At 29.5% G+C, this 24,040-nt stretch overlaps 1 protein-coding gene across 1 annotated transcript; it reads left to right on the top strand.

Moving 5' to 3' along the window:
* On the top strand, positions 1 to 23,265 carry Rpe (ribulose-phosphate 3-epimerase). The gene is made up of 5 exons (XM_076475700.1): positions 1 to 501; positions 3,588 to 3,695; positions 6,763 to 6,897; positions 12,650 to 12,736; positions 19,049 to 23,265. Exons 1-5 carry the CDS (start codon positions 241 to 243, stop codon positions 19,169 to 19,171), a joined length of 714 nt encoding a protein of 237 aa, XP_076331815.1. The 5' UTR covers positions 1 to 240; the 3' UTR covers positions 19,172 to 23,265.
* The last annotated feature ends 775 nt before the right edge of the window (positions 23,266 to 24,040 follow it).

The raw sequence follows: 24,040 nt of genomic DNA, 5'->3' as shown, positions 1-24,040 counted from the left end.
GATGTCAGAGAGATCGCGCAGAATGGTGATATCGCTAATTTTCTTTTTCTACCAAGGTTGTTTTAATGAGTGAACCAATCGTAGTGTTTATAGTACACTCCTAAACTAAAGGAGATTTTTGTAAGTACATCAGTGTAACATTTTTATGGTACTAACAGTTATAGAAAATTTATTTAAGTTGTGATTTTTAACAGTTTAAATAACTTTTAAATTTTCTTCTAAGTGTAACTCTGATTGAAAATGGTTTCTCATGGTATGAGAACTGGAAGTGATGGCCTAATGTGTAAAATTGGACCATCGATATTGAATGCTGATTTATCAGATCTGTTTTCGGAATCACAGAAATTATTAGACAATGGAGCAGACTACCTTCATCTAGACGTTATGGATGGGCATTTTGTTCCAAATTTGACATTTGGTCATCCTGTTGTAAAGTGCTTGCGACGAAAAATACCCGAAGCATTTTTTGATATGCATATGATGGTTGCTAAACCAGATAAGGTAAGTACATAAACGTTAAAGTATGGCTTAATTATGAATGAATTTAAAACATGATATGAACGTTAACAATAATAATAGTAGTATATAAATGTAAACAAACAGTTGTATACTGACAGTTTTACTGTAGCCTGGTCAGTGTGAATCAGGTTACGTAGGCATGACTGTCGCCATGCGACATGTATAATTTGTTAACGTTGCGTTGTAACATGTATTTATAGTACGTATGACACTTCGACACAATGACTCAAATATAAACTTAATAGTAAACAGATATACAAATGTAATATCTTTTTCACCAAGTACAGGCCATTATTTGTTTACGTCTGAAAATTTAAGTGGGAAAATATTAAAGAATACAAAAATTTGTGCTGTTGAAAGACCAATGTGATATAGTTGTTTCTTACAGAACAGCGTATTATACTTTCTAGATTAGAATATTTGGGCCTGGTAAAAAAGCATATTTAATGCCTTGAGTTTTCAAAAAAAAGATAAGATATACTAATTTTTATTATTTTTTAAATTACCTCTTTAAAAGAAAGTTGGCACCACTTGTTTCATGATTATTGTTTGTTTTCAAAAGTTTCATGTCAAACAGAAGTCTTTGTTTCATTGTTTAATCAAAAAATACTGAATTTATGACAAAGGAAAAAATCAAAATGAATCAACTATGTTCATCTTGATTTTTATTCAAAGTCTCCTTTCATGATAAAAAAAAGAACAAAATGGAGAATGGGAACTGCAGAAGGGTTGGGATGCTAACTGTTTTGTTTTTTTACATTGTATTAAGTTGTGATACACTCCTACAGTTTTTTGCTGGTACAGTGTTAACTCTACAGATTTACAATACTAACATTAGGGGTTCAATACCCCTTGGTGGACTCAGCAAGTAACCCAATGTGGCTTTGCTATAAGAAAACACACACACACACTCCTACAGCAAGATTTTGAATATCAGTAATTTTAAAGCTAGCATATCTCAGAAATGGCAAGACAGGAAGTGAGCAGGATTAGATTGTGAAATTCTGTGTAGTAACTTGTTCCATGGAAGCATTGTTAATCATTCAGAAGAAAATGGTGAGAAATAGCATTATGTGAAAGCATTTGAATACTCTACATTTTAACTGTTGCTTTTGATGTATCTAGTGAAACAAGCTGTTACTGTGGAATGTTAAGATTCATTTATGCCCTTGATTTTAAATAATGCTAACATTTAGAAAATTTGAATATATCTTGGGAGAGAGAAATATTGATTGGATAATCTAAATGAAAAAAAATGATAAAATTTGGAATACTCATTAGTTTGATTAAGTTAGCTGGATATTTACCTAACATTTATGTTTCAACATACAGCCTTTTTGTTACTGAATAAATAAAATAGAAGTACAAATAAATCAAAATTTGTAGCTTAAGATACTATGAAACTTGATGTTACTGAGGGATGCATGCTTAAATCATGTATGAAATAAGTAAGAAAAGCTATTATTACAGCTCAGAAGGCTTATGAAATATTTGGCAAGATACAGGATGTAGATAAGGGGTCCATTTAACCTGTTTATTGTTTTTACAGGTGAAGATGACCTCAAATGTTCAATTATTAATTTGGCAATTATTATATTTATATGCAACTGAAGTATACAAGGTCTTATGTATTATGCTAAGATTTGATTTTGATAGCACAGTTTCTATTTATTAAACTTATTTTGTTTCAAATTAAAAATTTAGCTACATGTATGTGATTGTTGAAGACCAGAAACTGAATTTCTTTCTTAAGTTGAACTGTTTGCTTGCTTGTATGTAAAAAGATAAAAAAATTTATTCATTGTATGTGAATGATTATGAAATAAATAAGCAAAGTGATTTAAGTAGTGTGATAAATTATTTATTCATGTGCTTGTACATGTAGAAACTATACAAGCATAAAACTTGCTCATGAACAAATTAACAAACCATATCTGCTGTTATCTATAAATAGTTATAAATGTTTCTGTCTTGTGTAAAATGTACATATTGATATGAAGTAAACTGAAATACTCATTGTTACATAAAATATACATACTTCGTATATTTCTTGCATGTTAAAACTAGGAGCTTAGCAATGGTAAGACTGACAAAAAATTTTGTTTTGTAATGTAAAGTAACAGATCATTACCCATAAAACTTTTCAAATTGTAAAAACAAGTTTTTCTTTTTTATGAACTTTGGAACCATTGTAACCCACCCACTACGGTTGAGAGGTACGCTTCCAAGTGCTCCCATCCCCTCACATTGTGATTGGGACAAATGTTTCCCATAGTCAATGATATTTACATCTTCTTCTATTGATTCTAGGTTTATCATCTTGACAGTAGATGGAGAGCTAGCATCTTTTTGTCTCATTTTCTCTTGACCATTACATGTTTAAACACCACTTAACTCACTTTCACTATTTTCTAAGCAGAGTTAAACACATCAAGCATATTTACACAGTAATTAGAGCTACTACTCACTGCTCAAGTGATGTGGGTACAGTCGGCATGCAGTTAACATACATATCCCTTTGGTATCTTCTTGGTTACTGAAGGGTTAAGTTTGAAAACATTAAGCTAAACCACATATCTACATTAGGTGGGATGCCAGTAAATACCTTCCAACTCATTTCACTTCCATATATCACATACAACAACTGTGAATGACAATGGAAAATGTTTGCCCTAGTTACCATGTGAATGGGTGGGAACACTGAGAAATATACATCTTTTTTCTGTTCTCAGTATATATGCAGAATATCCAGCAAGTCTGAATCTCCTTTTTTTTTTAAGTCCTCATCCACAAACCCTAGTTTTACAAATAACCTTGAAAATCCCAAACACTTTTTATTATATAAATTTTGGGATGTCAATTTCATGATGATCAGGAAACCATTTTGATAGCTGTTATAATAAAAGTTTGATATTTTTTGTTTTTGTTGTTATTTATTCACTTCCATCAAATAGACATATTTTAGAAAACACTTGGATAAGTGTGTTTAAAGTGTACCCACCATTATGATTTAATATCTGAACTATTACATACCTTCTTTTTTCATAATGTTTTTTCCTTTCTTTCAGTGGATCAATCCCATAGCAGAAGCAGGGGCTAATCAGTATACTTTCCATCTAGAGGCAGCAGAAGATGCTCTTGAACTCATTCGCCAAATAAGAGAGACTGATATGAGAGTATGGATTATACATTTAATTTTTGTTTATGATAGTGCTGAGAAACAGATGTTGTAAAATAAATATTTATTACTAATTTACATTCTTAATTTTAACAGTTTTTCAGTCATAAAAAATTCTAACTAAAGACAAAAGACTCTTGGATTATAAATTATCATAGTTTTTTTTCAGTTCATTGTCCTTCTATAATATAAACTCTTTTGTTTTTTAAACTTGAGGTATTATGTATGGAGTAGTTTTTTACCAAAATAGAAACAAAAATGCATTGAAATACATTTTTGTAAACAAAACTAAATTATAGGGGGAGGAAATTTGGTCTGTCACACTTGACAACTTTACACCTTCCACACCTTTTTTTATAGTTGTATCATGTATGTAGTATATTACATGTTTTCTTTTTTCTTCTAGCTTGTGGATATGATCAGTTAGTTATTTATGTTTTTAATGTTATCAGAATACTTTACCATTCCACTTATAAAGTCATATATCCAGTTTGTTCCTTCTCCATAAGACTTCTGTTATCCAGTAATGTTATTTGGCTTTTACATCTATATATGTTTTTTTATTCATCTCCCACTTGTATTCCCATTCTGATCCTGATTGGCTTCTTTGTTGGGTTCATTCCCTGAATTATGTGGCATGTACTGACTCCTTTTTGGGTTCACATTCCTGGAACCCTTCTGTAAAGTCTTTTTTTTTTTATTATTATAGCAAGGGTAGCCTAATACAATGATTTTTAACCTGTAAGCCAGAAAATATATAATTGTGGACCACCATAGTATAGCAAAACTATGACTTTCCAAAACTAATGAGTTACAGGCTACAAATAACTAAATGGGGCTTGATGTGCAAAAGGTTGAGAAACTCTGCTATATTATATGTCCAGTGAAGATTGTTTTGCGTTTTAAAAATCTGATAAAAGGAATTAGTTTGTTTGAAAAGTTTTGGAAAAATTAATAGTAAAGTGATTTGGTGTTGAATAGCTAGTAATAATGAGAAATGGTTATTGTTCATTACAAGGATGGAATTACTTGTGAGATTCACTTGTGGTATGTTTTTCCATGCATAAACACACACACACACACATAATCTTCATTGTAATAATAACTTAGGAGTTTTTTTTTTGTTGTTTTTTTCACTGGTGATACTGAGTATGTGAGAAACAGTTGATGTTATGGACAATGTTTAATTCATTAAGGAATTTTCAACATAAGAATATGGAAAATGAGCTTTGACTAAGTAAAACATACTGAAAGTGATTTGTTTGGACTGTGAAGTTTTAGCAAAGACTTGGTTCGTTCACGTGTATGTAAAAGAAACATTAGTATTGCTATCAGAAAGGTAGGAACTTATATGCAGGTGTAATTTGGGATAAAGCATTAAATCTGGGTGTATTTAATCGGTGAATAGAATTTATAAAATTCAATAACTCTGGAAATTTTGAGATTTGAGAATAATAGTTGTTGTTTCTCTTGAAAATTGTGTGCTGTTTAACCTCTTGATATAGGAAGGATATTCTAATGCTGCTAATATTACTGAGATAGGCTGCTAAAACAATATCTGACTTAAAAACTGAACTCTTAATAGAGGCTTAAAGACTTGTTTTCTTTTGAACATAAAAGAATCAGAATCAAATTAAGTTTTTACAGTCATGTGGAACTTAGCTAATCTACATACTACACTGATATTTAGAAGTGCTATCACAAATTATTATTTTCCAAATGTAAATGTGCTATGCAGATTTGTTTGTAAAAGCTTCTAGTTGTATTTTTCCTTTTGTCTTCACAAAAACTGTCATTATGATATCTATAAATTATTTTATTATATGTTCACGTCTTTGCACTTTCTGGATAGCAACTGCATGTGCAATGTAAAAGTACTAATTTATTAGCAGAGAGAAAACATATTGCTCTTTTTTATGTAAATGTATAAAGGAGGTACCATTTAGCTCATTTATATTTATTTATTAATACAAAGCACTTTGACAATTGAATAGATTTTAAGAAAACAACTATTTAAAGATAAAACAAGGTGGCGTATCAGCTGTCTTTCATAACTGTGAACTGCTTTATAGGCTACTGATGACAAGGAAACAGTAATATTATAAAACATTATACAAAATAGTACATGAAGTGTTACATTTAGTGTATAAAAGGATATTGTAACATCTTTTAGCCACTTTAAAGAGTCATAAATGTATCTGGGAAATGTTGCAACATGTCAGAAATTTGGGAGAACACAGGAGACAACGTGAGCTGTTAAAAATATATTCATAAATGTTGCCACTGGGAAGCACATTTCTACATCACATGTGCAATGTGATCTTCCTCATTCATAACTACAGTATCCAGTTGAGGAAGAACATTGAAAGAAGACAGTTGCATCTTATCTTGAGGAATGCAAACAACTCTACATTGAATTGATTCAACAGTATGTATAGTGATTGATTAGCACTTGGGTAAACAATAGCCTTCAGGTAACTCAATAGCAAGTAATCTACTTGGTTGAGGTTAAGTGATCAGGGTGACCACTGCACTTTAGAATGTCTATTGATAATCTTAACTTTACCAAATGTTCCTCTAAGCAGGTGCTTTCAAAGCAGTGTGATGTTAGGTTGCCTAGGGCTGCATAAAAATAGTTATTTCAGACACACCATAATCTTAACAACTGGTATGAGTGTTTCCAAAAGAAAATTATAATAGTTACCTTATAATAGTTTAAGTCTGTGAACCATTAGGCCTAACTTCTTCAAAAAGATTGAGCAGTTGATCCACACCAGACAGTCATTTTAGGAGAAACTAGAAATTCATTGACATAAGCATGAGAATTTTCACTTGCCCAAACTGCATTTATTCATGTTCACCTCTCCATGAAGTGTGAAATGTGCTTTCACTGCACGGTACATAAAACATGGAGTTACTTAGGAGTTGTTTATTAATGGTGTAGCATGAGTATATGTCTAGAATCTGTAATAGTTCTTTGTCTACAATGTTATTACAATCAGTATATTAAGTAAATGAATAAAAATTAATAGATTTTGCATTGATAAAGAAACTATAAATCATAGGTTGGCATTGCAATAAAGCCAGGAACTTGTGTGGAATCTGTGCTCCCATTTGTTGACAAAGTTGACATGGTGCTAATAATGACAGTAGAACCAGGATTTGGAGGACAGAGTTTTATGAAAGATATGATGCCCAAGGTATGGTTATGACAATATATGTTGATACATTGTCAATAAACTTTAGTTAAACTGTCTCAGCTTCAAATATTAGCCATCAGTTGACAAATTAACAGTGAAATATTTAAAGTGTTGATATATAATAAATATAAATTTACACAAATGTGTTTTATGAGAAGTGTTTTTAATAGAAACATAGCTTTAACAAGGATGTATTTAAACAAATTTCAAACATTTTAACTCTTAACAGGCCAAGAACCTATTAAACCATTAGACTGTTAAAATCTTATCTTTGTCATATGCATTATGCAACAGTAAATATGCAGTTGCAAAAACTTGTAACTGCTTATGTGATAATGTAACAGCTTAATTTTTTGTGAATAAAGATGGAGTTGAACACATTGTTTTGAAAATATTCTGTTATTGTGAAGAGATACACTATAAAATATAAACAAGAACTTCTTGAAAGAGATTATTTAAAATAGTAATAATCCTTTATTTTAAACTGTATTATATTTCATACATATCAAGAAATATAACTATCCTTGTATGTTATATATCTAAACCACTTTTATTCTAAGTGTATGTGTGTATATCATATGCTGTAATTTAATATTTTGTTGCACCCTTCAACACATCCAGTCTAAGTTCAGTGAGCTGTAAACCTGTGGACTGATTATTTTGTGTTAGGTGTGGCTCATAACCAGATATCTATTTCCCAAATTGCTTTTTGCTCTAAAAATGGCACATCTCAAAAATCATGGGATTATCCTATTTTTGTTGATAACAGTTTTATGGTACATTTTATATTGACTTTAGAAAAATTGTTTTACTGAAATTAATTAAAAATTAGTTATTTAATATTTGCCAGCATTTGACCATGAATACTAAAAAATGCTAACATCACACTGCAAATATTATTTTCATTGTACAATAAAAGCATGCTGATTATAATGTTCAGATTAGACTTTCTTTTTATTATATAGTAATATAAGATAACTGAGGATGAATAATGTGCAGTAATTTACAACTTTTTTGATGTAAAAGCTACATAGAACATACATATAATGGAACGTCATTGATTTGTAGCCGAAGAACATTTTGTACATTAATATATCATGCTCTGAGTTTTATCATCCAAAACAATAAAAGATATTTTTTGGTCTATTAAGAAATTTAAAATGAATGTGTATCAAACAAAGATGTTGTGTATGTGCTTAAGTTATTAAAAAAAATCAGACTTTTTGATCTCATTATTGCTTTTATTGGCATATTTTTGCCTGTTATAGAATTGCAAATGAAACATTTACGGTATGTCTGATGCTTATTTATTATGGTTTTTTTGTGTTTCAAACATTTTGCTAAATTTATTTTGTATTTTTCCTCATAAGAACAAAAAAGAAGTTAAAACTGAAGTTCATGGTCATTGATTGAAGATTGTTTAGTTTTCTGCATTAGGGAATAAGCAGGACAAATAGCAGTATCATTGGATTTATACACATATAAAGTAAAAACAAATTAAGTATATTCTCTTTGGAATATGGTATTGTATAAGTTATAAGTAGATAACTGTCATAAACAGTAGTTGTAAAATGGTTTTATATTTACTCTTAATCCACTAATGTGCAAACTTGAAGTGTTTTGAATTTTCCAATTTATAAAATATGATGTCTATTAATCTCCATACATGTTCTAAGTGTAGGTAACTCATTTAAATGTGTACATACAATAAAACATTTCCTATGTTTTGAATGTCATATTGGTTTTAAAACATGCACTACATTGAATGCAAAACATAGATTGCTATGTGTAGCAGAATTTGGAAACTTTGAATTCTTTATTTGGTATTATTTAATGTACACTGATATGTTCAGGTAAAATTATAAATAAATTAATCTTGGTCTACCAGTTTTCATTATGTTTTATTAGTATGCAACTGCAGTTAAGTTATTAGCATTAATGTTTCTTATTTCCCAAAAAAAGTTAAACCTTCCTTTATAAAATTATTCATAGAAATGTTTTTCTGAATTGGGGTGTTTCTCAAGGTTTGTATTTTATCGATGTTCATTATTATCAAACACTTGCATGATTCTACTTTGGGTTTCATTCAGCATGGATATTATTTTGGATTTGTCCCACAGTTTCTTTAAGATCATTGACTCCATATTTCTAAATTCACTGAGATTATGATGATCTGTTTATTGTTGAAGGATTAAATTTTTTTGTCAGTTGTCCATCAGCTCTCCATGAAAAATATATATAATCTGTATAAAAATTCCACTTACAGTATAGTGTACTTGATACTTTTTCTTTTGAAGTACATGTACGTAGTAAAGTATTTCATTCATGTAGTTTTTTTTTGTTTGTGTAATTATTTTATAAATTACTCCCATTCCTTCATTAAATATCATCTGGCTCTCCAACATTGTATATCTGGAGAGCCAGATGATATTATATATTAGATTAAATTATATGCTATAATGAATCCTCCAACAGAGTAAATAACAGTTAACAGCTGCTTGCAGTTTATTTTTTTTTATGAACAATGTTATAATTTTATTCAAGAGGTCCAGATTATCTTTATTAGGAGTGGTTATTTATATTCATGACAAAGTTTGTTTTTTTTTCTGAGTTTTCTACTTAATAACATGCTTAGCTTGCTTGAATTTTCATGTGTGTTTGTATGTGTGTATCTGTATCATTTCCCTATCTTATTGAACTTCTTGCAGAGTAAATAAATATATATATAAATACTCATTTACATTTTATGGTACTAATCTCATATCTTATACATGTAACAATGGAAACAGCAAGTGTGTATATGTAGTATTCACACTAACATAATGATAAAACTCATTGGACAGTTAGGTTTTCTTTTTTTTTATTTTAAAGTAATTTATGTAAGTACATTTCAGTATTTCCTCTGGTATCGTATGTATAGGAAAATTTGCAAATTTGATGTATTTGAATGTCTTATTTTTTAATTATCTAAAGTTTATATTGGTAATATTTATATACTTTTTAAGCCTGATGTATATAACATTTTCTTGGTAATCACTTCAAATAATTTTTCGTCATTTATAAGTAATTTAAATTTCAGTTGAATTCAAACTTTCATGTTCATGTGAGAAGTTTAAAGATAGATTAATATTTGAAAAAGAATTACTCAAGAAAGTTGAGGTTTAAATTTCAATTTTAGAAAAATGAGATGAAACAATTTTGTTTATTCAATACTGTTATATTAACTGAATGAAATGTAATCCTTCACTAGAAAAAATATTAATTTGGTTGAAGTCTGGTATAAAAGCCATATTGTTAGTCCCACTGTCAACTAATATATTAGTAAAAAAAATGACCTATTATTTTAACTAGCATTATTATTAAAACTACTTGTTTTATTTAGTGCTTTGACCTTTACACTACAAGGCCTGAAAATCGTTTTTTGTCTTTCATGCAGAATAATTTGAAAGAAACAATGTGCTTGAATTCTAAGTTGTATCATGAACCAGAGTGAATCACTAAGCAAACTATAGCTAATTTCAACTTGGTCTTCGTGTTTTATTAGTACACGACTACAGTTAACAGCTGCTAAATTTTTCTTTGTAAAAAAAAGAAAGTTAAAACTGAAGTTTATGGTCACTGGGTGAATCACTAAGTCTATGTATGATTAAAATAGACAGCTTAAGTATATAAAGAAGAGAAGGAAGTAAAAGGAAACACATAGATATAGTATGTGTTTTGGCATTAATAATTCTTTATTGTAAAAGATGTTTCTTAAAAACAGCTGGTGTGAATAAGTGGTTGAAGTAAAAAATTACTATTGCAAGGAATAAAGAAATAAAAATTGACACCAATTATAAAAAGAAATTGAAAATATCTAGAAACATGCAAGACCAACTAAATACTCTGATTAGTTTACTGCAGTAAATACTGCCAAATATGAATGTATTTACAGAGGGAGATGACTTAAAATTTTTATATTGTGTAAGCTTTGCATACAAAAAAAATTATGAATAACATAGAGTAACTGAAAGTCTTGAATTTTAAAATAATTTAAATGTAAGGTGGGATTGTAACCTCATTATGTTTATGTAATTTACTCAACAGTAATCTACACATAGTTCTGTACATGCTTTATATACATTGTAATTGTATTATCACTTAATGAAATATTTAAACCTAGCATTCACAACTGGATAGATGACCCATTTGCTTTTGAACACAGTTTTATAAACTGTTTATGAACCAACACTACTTATGGGTCCATAATTTTGTTGGTTACGTAAAGTTTTTTTTTTCGTAGGATACCGTCTGTTAGATTATGTTAGAATTAAGATAGCTTGCTCAATTTTTAATAGATAGAAGTTGACTCAGTAAATGTTCAGTTAAAGTGCACTTTCTTGCACAGAATTTTATAAACTTAACAAGATGATCAAATGAAGCTTCACTTCTTCCCAAGTATCAGAAACATAATCTTTGTCCAATAAAATTCAGAGTTAGTTATCACTTGGTCTACTAAGTTTTAGAGCTTTACCAGAAGAACCTGATTACTTGATTGTTTTTGTAAAGTGGATCTTTCTTCTTGAGAAGTGAAGTAAAATAAACAAGATCAATGATTTAAAACAAAAAATAGCAGTTTTATAACTTGATTTCCATTTTACTTCAGAAGAAATGTGTGTCTTCAAATATTGTTTTGTAACTTATCTATTTGATGATACTATAAAATAGAACTGAGCAAGTAGAGGAATTTAACAGTCATTTAATTGTTGGATTAATAAATGGATTACATTCAACAAATCAAGTTATTTTCAGATCAGGTTTGGATATTTGGATTAACCAAAATTAGTAATGATTAGAAACACTGATTTTAGTCAGTTGGTTATTTTTGTTGGGTCGTGACACTAATCAGTTAATAACCTTATATACAAATCAGTAATGAAAACAATAATAATGACAATATCTTGAATACTCAGATAATCAGAATAATCAGAAGCATAAATTTCAATTAGGTGATTATTGTTTTGTGATATTAATCAATTTAACTACAATTTTGATTTATTTATTTTACATAATACTATGAAATCTGTACTCACAAGTAATATTATATCAGTTGAATTTTATATATATATGGATCACTTTACATTCTAAAAGTCCTCACTTTAACTGCCTCTCAGTCATAAAGCTCTCTATTTTCTCATTACTTTAATCCTTATTTGACTATCTCCTTTTTGGCTTATTCAAAGTCTAAATATGCACAAAAATAAATCAAATTAAAATACTTCCAACAGCAAAATCATTGAATATGCCTAGTATTTTAACTTTTAGCAAATTTTGTAAATAGCAAGTTGTCAAAACACTTTTTTTTGCATTAAGTAATATGTAAATTTTTACAACAATCAAAAGAATAATTTAATGAAATGATGTATGTGTTTATATTAATCTTCTTAAATAAAAGCATTATGAAAGTATATTTAAAAGTTTAACAAGAAAATGCACCAGAGGTTATAAATTTGAATATAACCTCCTCACACATTATAGCCTTTAAGTTTCTATTTTTCATTTGTTTTAAAGTTACTTATAGACAAAATTTATATGAACACTTATAATGTATGGATAAAATATTAATCACATAGTCAGAGGCTGTATTTGGACAAGATGTATATTTACTGAAACATTCTATTTAAAGAGAAAATAACTCTCTCTTTTACTTGTCAATATTACCTTAAATAGAAATAACCAAGTAGCCTTGAATATTGAATATCTTACTTGATAGATCCAGTTGTTGAGATCCAAATTTCCTGATTTAGACATTGAAGTTGATGGAGGAGTTGGACCAAATACAATTGATCTGTGTGCTGAGGTAATTATTATTTTTGCATGAATATGTAAAGTTGAATTTGTAAATGTTCCATAAATGAAATTCTCCATATTAAAAAATGTCTACAATTCTTAAAGTACAGATTAATATCGAAGAAACTAGGCTTAGTGACATGAGTAAAATTGTATGGTATAAAATAAAGAACATGGTTATGTGTATTTGACAAAATAGCTTTCAAAACTCCCTAATTAATTCCTGGCAGATTTCACTTCACAAATTATTCTTTTTTTCTATCTTTTCCTCGTGTAAATGATGTCCACTAATTTAACTCATTACCTCTCATGTATAAATAACAAAATTCCACTGTTACTACTACTGGTAATAATATCTTGAACAGAAATAATTGTGCTCTTTTATTCAAATATTTTTTTAAAGTTAACTCAGATCAGTAACAAAAATCTTTATCAATGATAGATATGAGTTTAGGCTTAATAATTATACCAATATTTTTATGATATTTTTATCAGGTGAACAGGAATGTATTAATTAATTGTTTATTAAAATGACTGAAACTCCAAATTAATGAAGTAAAATAATGTATGAAATTGTTATTAAAGATATGTTCATGTGTTATTATCAGGAAAACTTAAAACATGTTATTTCAGTATTTTGGTTACAAGTTTTGTTACCTTAGTTTATTTTTTAGCAAATATAGCTTCTGAAAATTAACTTACTTCACAAAATGATTAAAGAGTACACAGACAGAATCTATAACATTATAATTATGACAAGGCTAAAATCTCTGTTATAAGATAATATCAGTCACATCATTGATTTTGTTATGCAAATTGAGCATCTTATAGACACTCTTTAAGTATGCTGTAAAAATGATTGCATTCAATATTGATACAGGTTGATTATACAAGGAACAAACCAATACTTGGAATAATTATACTCTAAAGCTACATGTTCCATAGGAGATAATTCATGCTAGAGACATCTAAGAATTATAAGCTTTGTTTAGAAAAATTTGAGTATTTTAAAAACTGTACAGAAAGCATTTAGTATATTTTTGATAATTCTTACTTAACTGATCAGGCTCTTGCAGTTATTGTCTGCTCTAAACATTGATAATTTCACTGTTGTCCAACCACTAATTCTTTGAAAGAAAAAGCACACAAATGCATTACTAGTCTGTAATAAAAGGGATTTAGGTGTGTTATATAAAACAGTTTTGAAACACTATGCCATGTCAAAACTTTACTGAATAATGTTTCTTATTTTAAGTGTGCCTTTATGAAATTGTGTTTTTTTAGAACAAGTCTTAAGATATTATAGCTTTTAATATGGGCCTTTTTTGTTAACAACCTTATATACATAGTGATTTTAAACAAATTTTTTGGTTGCCACTCTTAAATGGTTTACAGAATTTAAAGTATTCTGTATTGTTCATTAACCATTAGGTCTTAAATGAAATATTAGAATGTTCCACGTATGTGGTGAGCCATTAGATGGTGTCAACCAATCACAGCACATAGATGTGAAAGGTTCTACAAGTATTTCAAAGTAAACCAAGGTTCAGTTGTTTAGAAACTTAAATAAGGCAAAACTATTATCCCCAACATGCACATGGTCAATAACAGTAATAGCTTGTTACAGTTATAGGGTAGTTGCTTCAAGACTGAATTAGATGTTTGTAGCCATCAGTTACAAACAATTAGACTTCAGATGTTCAGCTTGTAAGCCAAGTGCCTAATGAGTTGCATCCTGTTAACATATTTCCTGCAGTAATGCCAGGAATTCATTGAATGGACATATAATATGGGGATTAACATTTTTTATTTACAGTTGATTTGAATCACTGCTAGACACAGGAATATATTCATTTGGAAAATAATGTGAATCAGTCCCAACTCCTTTTTTATTTTTATGCAGAAGCTTAACCCATATGGAGGTGACATAAATATCATCTGGGTATTACAAGTGTTAGTAGGCATATTGGCCTTTATATTTTGTTGAATGGTGCCATTAATGTCACACATTATTGAGACTACATTTAACAACTTTTTATGCTATCGTATACTGGAACAGTTAGCACTTATTTCAGCCTAATGAATGATAAACCAACCCTCATTGTACAATAAAAGTTGAGCACTCTTGAAAGATGTGTTTCTCTGACCAGTTATTTCAGAGATAATTCAGGGACTTGTTAACACTTTTATTTTAAGTATGAACATTAAGTGTAGTCTGTTGTTTATGTTCATGGGTTATTATTCATACTGAAGTGAAATGTCATGAACTGTAAACATGTAAAAAGTGACTGCTGTTAAATATTGATTCACAAGCATAGGTTGCATAATCAAATATTTGTATTTCAGGTTACATTATAGTTCATCATATGACTAATTTACATAAAAATGAATTGAGTTGTGATTAATATTATTATAAAACTTTCTTGTTTTTTTTACCTTGGTTTGTCATGGATAAAATATTTTTAAAAATTCTGTTTATGCTTGACTTGTATTGTGCAGTGTAGTTAGTATATTGTTGCTGAAGTCAATACTCATCCACTTCTTTTATCTAATAATTTCTGCTTCCAGAACTGTAGATTAATATTTTATCATATATTTATTTTTATATAATATCTAAGATTCAGAATTTTAAATTAAAATTGGGATATGACCAGAGTTTTACATATGGGGCCTGGCATGGCCAGATGGGTTAAGGCGTTCGACTTATAATCTGAGGGTCACAGGTTTGAATCCCCATCCTACCAAACATGCTCACCTTTTCACCCATGGGGGCATTATAATGTGACGATCAATCCCACTCTTCATTGGTAAAAGAGTATAGTAGTCCAAGAGTTGGCAGCTGGGTGGTGATAACTAGCTGCCTTCCCTCTAGTCATACACTGCTAACTTAGGGACAGTTAGTGCAGACAGCCCTCACATAGCTTTGCATGAAATTCAAAAAACAAACATTACACATGGATTGTAATAAACTAAACTTGCCTTGTATCCATATAAAAAAAAATTTGAAGTCAATATATTATTAGCCTATACATATATAATTTAGCAAATGCTTTTAGTTTCACATATTACATATGGGTTCAGTGAAGTAATTAAATATATTATAGTTACTTGTATAAATATTAGACACCTGGATCAAGTAAAAAAAGTATTGTTGGCATGAGGATTAGAATTATTAATACTACTAGTGGGGCAGTGAATGTGTTAATGAAAGTGAAATTTATTTTTTTATTGTAAAATCACAAACCACTAAGCTGTCATCTAAGATCTGTTCAGTATTGTTTCTTAAAATGCCATTACTTAGAGTTTGGAAGTATCTGCATTAGCATCATGTTTTTCTTTTCCTCAGTCATTCTTTTTTTTCTGTTGGTCTGGTGTATCTTGTGAGTAAAGTAAATGTGAAATTCACTCTTGATGGCTGATCCCATATAATGCTATGTTGTTGATGCCCAGAGCAAAACAAACTTGCTAGTCCATTTTTTTCATTAATTTGATATTCAAGGTAAGCAGTGGGAGTACTTGCATAATGGGATTGAGTATTATCATGTGTTGTAATCAGTTTCATCTACATCAGCTTGATACTGGCTAGCTAGATGTTATATAATTAATACTTGAAATTGTTAATACCTGATATAAAATTATAAAATTGTCGTTGTATTCATCAGTTTTCTAAGAATATTATCCATATAACACACACACATCAGTAGAATTGTCATAGAAGATTACTGTACCCCATCAAATACATCCATAAACTTATTATAACTTAGCAAATGTATAGGTACACAGCACCCAGTTTCCAGATTCCAGTTTTATAACTATGACAACTCATGAATTTCCAAATAAAGAATAATGTCTTCAGTAACTGACATATGCTTATTATTTACCACAAATCTTAGATGTACAGCAAGATAAGAATTTTTCAGACTAGCAAGATAAAACCAGTTTGTATTTGTACTCAGAATGTAAATTCTGACATTTCAGAGTAGAGTGTGGTCTTCCACTTTTGGCATGCCTTTTTTACATTGTTGATTGTCTGGTATTTTGATGTATAGGCTGTAAATTACTCATTTTGTGACTTTACAAATTCAGCAATAACTAATTTGTTCTGGCATAAAACAATAGTTTTGTAGTTTATTATTAATAAACTGGGTGAGATAATACATAATGCTTGGATTACCTACATCAACGACTATTCCATATGACATATTTTAGAGAAAGAACAACTTGTACATACTGAGATAGACTTTTCTCACACAGTAATAAAAAATATCTTAAATTTGTTACCATTGTGGTTAAAACATCAACTCGCCAACTCACACCCAGTAAATTATAGGTGAAAACTTCAGCATGTGAGAACATACATTTATAACAACTGCTGCAACACTTAATATAAAATAAAATTAGTCCATTTAAGTTATATTGAAAACATTTCAATTTGTAATATAATAAAAACAGCAACTTAACTTTGAATTTAAAAGAGCTCAGACAATGACCCATAAAACAAATCTTGTGGTTATTCACGTTCTCGTGACAATTTCTCAGAAGAATGTGTGAAGCTCACTGTCTCACAATATTATGTATTTTTTAGAATCCCACTGTCGAAAAGGAGGTTCTAGATGACTAGAGATAAATGCAGTCTGTTAAGAAGTCAGTGACAATTTTTGACATGAAACTCATCCATGATTTTGGTTGTTGCTATATCCAATTCTTGCATTTGCTGAGATTGTTCACTGTTTCTACTGTGGTCACAATCAATTAATTATTTTTTTCCTTTTTACATTTATTAGTGGGTTAGGCATATAGTAGTTAGTATGCCTAGACTCAGGATCTAAAGGTTCATCTTTTTAAGCCATGTATACACTATAAGAATGATAGTTAAATACCACTGTTTGATCATGTAATGTATGTGCTATTGAGTAGATACCTTCCTTTTAGTTTTTCAGTTCAAAATTAGAAGCAGTAATGTGCAGATAGCCTTTCTGTAACTGTGCAAAAAATTTCTAAACAAGCATGTTTATTACTTGTTATGGATAACTGAAAGGTTTTGGAAGCATATTTAATACTCCATACAACCATTTTACTGGTGTTATGATTTCCAAACCTGAATGAAAAGTAACATTGTATCTTTTATTTTACTTACAAAGGAAAGAAATTAGCTCTTAATCCACTTTAAGGTATGCTGTTCTCTTTCTGTATGAGAACTTCTTATTATCGTATGTTACATATATTCTTCTCTGTATAGTCTAAATGTTTGTTTTGTGTTTGCATCCTTACAAGATGTGAGATCATTTAAGTGGTTTCTGGTCAAAATGTGTTCATTGCATATTTTTTTCTCTTTGTTTGTGACAGTAGACAATCATGTAAGATGAAAAAAATAAATGAATAATAATTCAAGAACTTTGATAAGGTGAGCCTTCATTTCTCAGTTGTGACAATTTAGATTGTTTTATCATTAATTTGATGAGTTGTTGACTCATCAAATCAATCCATTGTGCCTACTTACATAGAGTAGATAGAACTGATTCTTATCAACATGGCCAGGTGGGTTAAGGCATGCAACTCATAATCTGAGGGTCACGGATTTGCATTCCCATTGCAGCAAACATGCTCACTTTTTCAGCCATTGGGGCATTATAATGTGATGATCAATCCCACTATTCATTGGTAAAAGAGTAGCCCAAAACTTGGTAGTGGGTGGTGATGACTAACTGCCATCCCTCTAGTCTTACGCTGCTAAATTAGGGACGAATAGTGCAGATAGCCCTTGTAGCTTTGTGCGAAATTCAGAAAACAACAAACAAACTTATCAGCATCATAATATTGATTGTCATAGATAGAGAGTTAGGACACCAGGTTGAAAAGCTAAGGCTCAGTTTTTCATTGAAGAGCGTAGCTTAAGAGTGAGATGCACCTAACAGAGTGGATTTACTGGCACATTTTTCTATATGTGTTATGCCCAGTGACAATGGTGGTTACCTTTAATGTGTTAATATTTCAGGATTGTTGTAAGTTAGATAAAAAGTGATATTTTTAAAGTGTTCTACATTAAGTTTTCAGTGTCATAAAATCTTTGTTTTTATGCAACTTGGGGTCACAACATGTTCAGCTTTAGCTAAACTTGAATATTTAGTTACCAGTATTCAACTGGAGATCTGTTTAAATGTATCACTTTTTTAATTCATAGGATAAAAAATACCTTAAATTTTTTAACACTTGCAAACTATGTCCTTCAATGTTATAATAGTTACTGACTTATTATATAAAAACTTATTTAAAAGGTGTAAATGAGATTATTTTCTACTAAAAGCATTTTTACTATATATAGGCTGGTGCAAATATGATTGTATCTGGAACAGCAGTTACTACTAGCGACGATCCTAGACGTATTATATCTTCTCTTCGTCACTCAGTGGAAGAAGCTATACAAAAATCAAGACTAGAACGATGAACTTCTTACTTGAAGATCAAAATTCCTTTAATTTTTTCAGTTCATTTTTTTATTTTTAAATTTACTGAGATTTAAATTCATAAGGCTAAATTATAAAATATTAGAAGTATATATTTGTGGAACTGGTAAAACTGTTTTATGTATTCATGTTGTACTTGCAGGTTTTCTAGCTATATGTATAATTGGATTATGTTCACTATTTTTCAGAAATAATATATTTTTTGTGTTTTTTGTATTGAGTATGATAATTTATTTTTCATATTAGTGTGTGTAGAACATACTGTGAGACAGAAACTATGTATAGAATACAAACATACGTAGTACACAGCTTTTGTGTGATCTACAGATTAATATAGTGTGAATTTTAAATAGCAAGGTGAATGGTATAGTGTTGAATATTTCTAAATCTCTTACTTTTATTTATTTGACTCTTAAAATTACAATACTATGTAGCATTACATAGAATTTTGGGTATAGTTATAAGCAAAAAATATATAAATAATAGTGTGTTGTGGGTTTAGAAATGTGATCATTGATACTGGTACAGTGTTACTACTTGTTGTAAAGTTATGTTTGATACAAAGATAGTGTTTTACTTGGTGTTTGGTTGCAATATCAATGAATCTGAATTGAATTGTGTGCACAGTGTAAAATAACAAAGTAGTATGTATATGATATTAATAGAAGATAAAATAGGTAAGTAATTGCTGTGATAATTTAATCCAGCATACAACATGTGTACCTTATAAGATACAAATTTAGGCCTTCTGAAGACTTATTAGTGATAGAGAAACTGAGGTGGTGTGATTTTGGTTAATTGTTTTGGTAATGGCTATGTATACTTGTTACTACAGAATTAAATACAAAGGTGTTGCTTAATTACAACACAGAGTAAATTGTACTTTGTACCAGTTAAAATTCATACTTCAGTGAAACACCCAAGTGTTAACATATAAGCATTTTTAGCTGTTCAGTAATTTGTAATGAAACAGAATATCTGTTAGTGGTTTAGGAGTCTTAACATTTTGATTTTATACAGTTGTAAAATACGTTTCTATAAGTTGTGTAAAAAATGCTTACAATATTAAAGATAGATGAATCACCAGAAACTTCACTATAATTGGTTTGACTTTAGAGTAATTAAATCTAAATTTTTAGGCTTAGTATATTTATTATCTGCTTTACTTTTTCTTTATTATTGTTGTTTTAACCCATCAGCTTTAAGGAGTGTGATACATATATGGTTGCATAGCAACTGACATTTAATAGAAATTTCATAATGGAATTTCTATAGTTTATTTATAATATGTGCTGTGAGACACCTGATTGAATTATCTGCCATGAGAACACTTGCTGATGTTTCTGTTAGTGTGCACAAGAAACTGTATTAACCAGTATTTATGTCTTTGTCTTCACTCTGTTTTTGGAGTAGTGATAGCTTTTATAAGTCATGAGCCACACTAATCAATGCTGCTGCTCTTTGTTTTACTATTCTAAGTAGTTTAATTTCTCTTGTAAAAACAACAAGCATAGATTGCATGTGTGTTGAATAGATTAACTCTGAAATTGTAAGAAAGTTATTCAACTAAAACTGCACATGATATCAGTGCTAGTTAGTTAGTTTGCTGCTTGTATTTTTCTGTTGTTTATATATAAAATATTTAGATCTCTTACTGCCATTCAGGTATGTCTGCTATAAATTCTGCTTTCCCTCTTAGATATTCATTTTTTTATGCCTCATCTTGAAGCAGAGAGGAACACATTGGTTTACTTCTGTCTTTTCAACTTGTGCACAGAATATTTCAAGGTTGGATGGACAAAATTTGACCAAACTTATACAGTAGGACTACATACAAAATTATAAACCTGATTAACTTTCAAAAGTCATGAGTTCAAAGTGGGGATACAAATGTTTCACAGACACAGTTTGCATTTGTTACACTTGATTCACAACTTTAATAAAACTAGCCAATACCCTTTCAATTCAATAAAGTATTTTTATTGATAGGTAATTTAGAATCTGAGATTATGTACATCCAGACTTTAATATGTAATGGTTGTTTTAGCATTTTTCCAATTTTAGAATCTCTTTAAAATTTAAATAATGTATTGTCATGAGGCAAAAGCTTGTAATGATTAAAATATGTTGATTCATTAAGTGGGACCCCTTGTAATAAATATTTTAGAACATAATCTCAGTAATACCTCTTATTACCATGAAAGATTTTATCTCATTGGTTCTGGTGTTACTACTGATTAGATCCAATTTTTGCACCAAATTATACTGATCATTTGGTGATAAATAGAAAACAGTTTTCCTAAATATAGCCTGAATGGTTAGCTAGACCAGCTAATATATAATAAATGTAATTATGTGGAATATTTCATATTACTTTAGAAGGGACAAATTGAAATGCCTTTTAAATGATGTATGATTAACATACCATTAAGGTGATATTAAATCCATCAAATATACTTCTTCTAATGAAAAAACATCTTGTATTTTTTCAAAAGATAGTTAATTTCTGCTATAATACAAAAAATAACTCATCTTTAGCTACTAATATTTTTTCTTTTCTTTTTTTTTTTAATATGAATATTTATGGTGCATTACTGTGTAAGGTCTTTATTCTTTATAAAAGTTATTTTCAAAGGGGCATGAGGATAGGAGATTTAGGAAACTTCAGAGAGAATTGATTACTGGATGTTTCATTAGTGTTCTGAATAACTTGGACATCTTATCTTGCCTGATTTTATCCATATCCATAATGAGCAATGCATTACAGAAATAAAGGGTTTCTCTGCATTTTAATGTACTACATTAAAATGATGTTTAAGTTTTGAAATTTCTTGAACCATGTGAACTTTGAAATGCATTTTGAATAGAAACTGCACACCTAGCATTAAGTTCATCAGCTATGGCTTAATGTGAATGGACTCTACACACTAGCACATCGTGCACAGGGAACTTTAAACTGCACATAACCTGTCAGTTCTCATATTGCCTTGAATAATAATGGAAGGAAATGCACACTGTGATGCTTATTGTTTGCCTCAGAAATATGGAGATTGATTTGCATATGATTTATTTATTTTTAATTGTAAAGAGTAGTGGAAGCAGTACCATAGTGCAGAATTTTTTTAGCTAGTTTGAGTTTGGTCCACTGATATTTATTAAAAGAATGTACTCTTATGTTTCATATAATGCTGCATTTCTTCCATTTTTTCATAATTGAATTCTGTAAGATCTTGCATCATTCAACATTATAATGAACTTTATCATATCACACATAAAGAGTGCATGGTATTAGCAATATACTCCAATGTTACTTTGAAACAGTATGTATCACAGCATTTATTTTAGCATTTGTGTTCAAATGATGCCATACAGAGAAGGCTGAGAACTACCATTGACAGAATCTTTCCTTTTGTCCCTCATTCTCAGTGTTATATCCACATGTTGTTTTATAACTACAATAAAAACTAGTATTCATGCTGGAAATAGTATCACAGTAACTTCTACTCAGGTACTATGCACACTGAAATATGAATTGAATGGACATTATCCATATCTTTCACAAATTCTTTGTGGACATGGTATTTGACCTTAGGCTGTAATTTTTTCTTAGAATCGCACTTCAATCAGGTGGATCTGAAACTATGATTTCTGTTTATAATTTGAACTAATTCTGTTGCTGTTTTAATTGAGTACTAATTAGAATGATTTATTGATAAGTGCTATTCATAGATTTTGTATGAAATAAGAAATTGAAATTTTTTGTATCTATTCTGTTGAAGTTTAGAACTCCATATTAGTTTAAATTTCAACCTGCCTAGCCTATTCAAAAATTACTGCTACATAAGTTGAGTTAACTACATTATGTGGGCAGTAAAGTGCTAATATTGAACAAACATTTTGAAGTTTTCAAGATTTATAAATCTGGAAAGGTAAAAAACATAACTTAGAACTAAGTGGTGAAAACACACAAATTATTTCTTTGCACAGTGAAAATAAAATAGTATTTAATAGTATGAAACTCAAATGCAGTGTTTCAAAGTGTACAATTCAAATGCATTAAAAAGTTTTACTGCAACCTAAGAGTTTAGAGAAACATTTATATGAAAAACATTCAGGAGATTAACATCATTCAAGGAATTTCACTATCAAATAAACTCAAAACTTATTCAAAGGTAAATATAGAACATTAAGTTGAAATCAATATCAGAGTTCTACAACAGTTACAAGGAAGTATTTTCAATGACAAAAAGTACAGCCACTGATTCTCATATTTCCCTTTGTGATTTTGGCAAATCATTTAAACATTATATACAATAAAAAACAATAAATAGAAATTTTTAAAATATAAGTTAGTTTCTACACAAAAATGTTACTGTTAAGACTTTAAGAAAGAGCAAAACATAAAGATGAGTCTGTAACAGTGTTAGAACATTTTTGTGCTGCAAGAGTGGGAGATGAGGCCAAAATAAAGAATAATAGTAGTAACATTTTGTTTAATTATCATCCAGTATATTGGACAATGGTTTATTAATACTGTCTTTGTATTTCAATAATGTAAAGATCCAAAGCAAACTGCCTTGTTGAGTGTGAGGTGTTTAAAGGGGAAGGAAAGAGTTAGTTATGTAAATGCTTCAAGATCATCAGGGCAAAGTTCAAGTTCTAACACAGTGAACTTTTTGGACACTAGCTATAAAGTAATTTTACAAAAGCCAACTAATTTATGGCAAAATTGAAACAGTAAACAGCAAAAATGAAAAAGAAACGACAGTTATGTCCTAAAGAGAAAAATAGTGGTAGCATCCATACTTGATTAATGTCAGTTAGATAAGACTAGTGGAAGACTTCCTAGA

This window comes from Tachypleus tridentatus, chromosome 13 (genome assembly GCF_004210375.1).
Source record: "Tachypleus tridentatus isolate NWPU-2018 chromosome 13, ASM421037v1, whole genome shotgun sequence".
Lineage (NCBI taxonomy): Eukaryota > Metazoa > Arthropoda > Merostomata > Xiphosura > Limulidae > Tachypleus > Tachypleus tridentatus.
The sequence above is the reverse complement of the archived record's forward strand: the minus strand, read 5'-3'. Positions and strand labels throughout refer to the sequence as shown.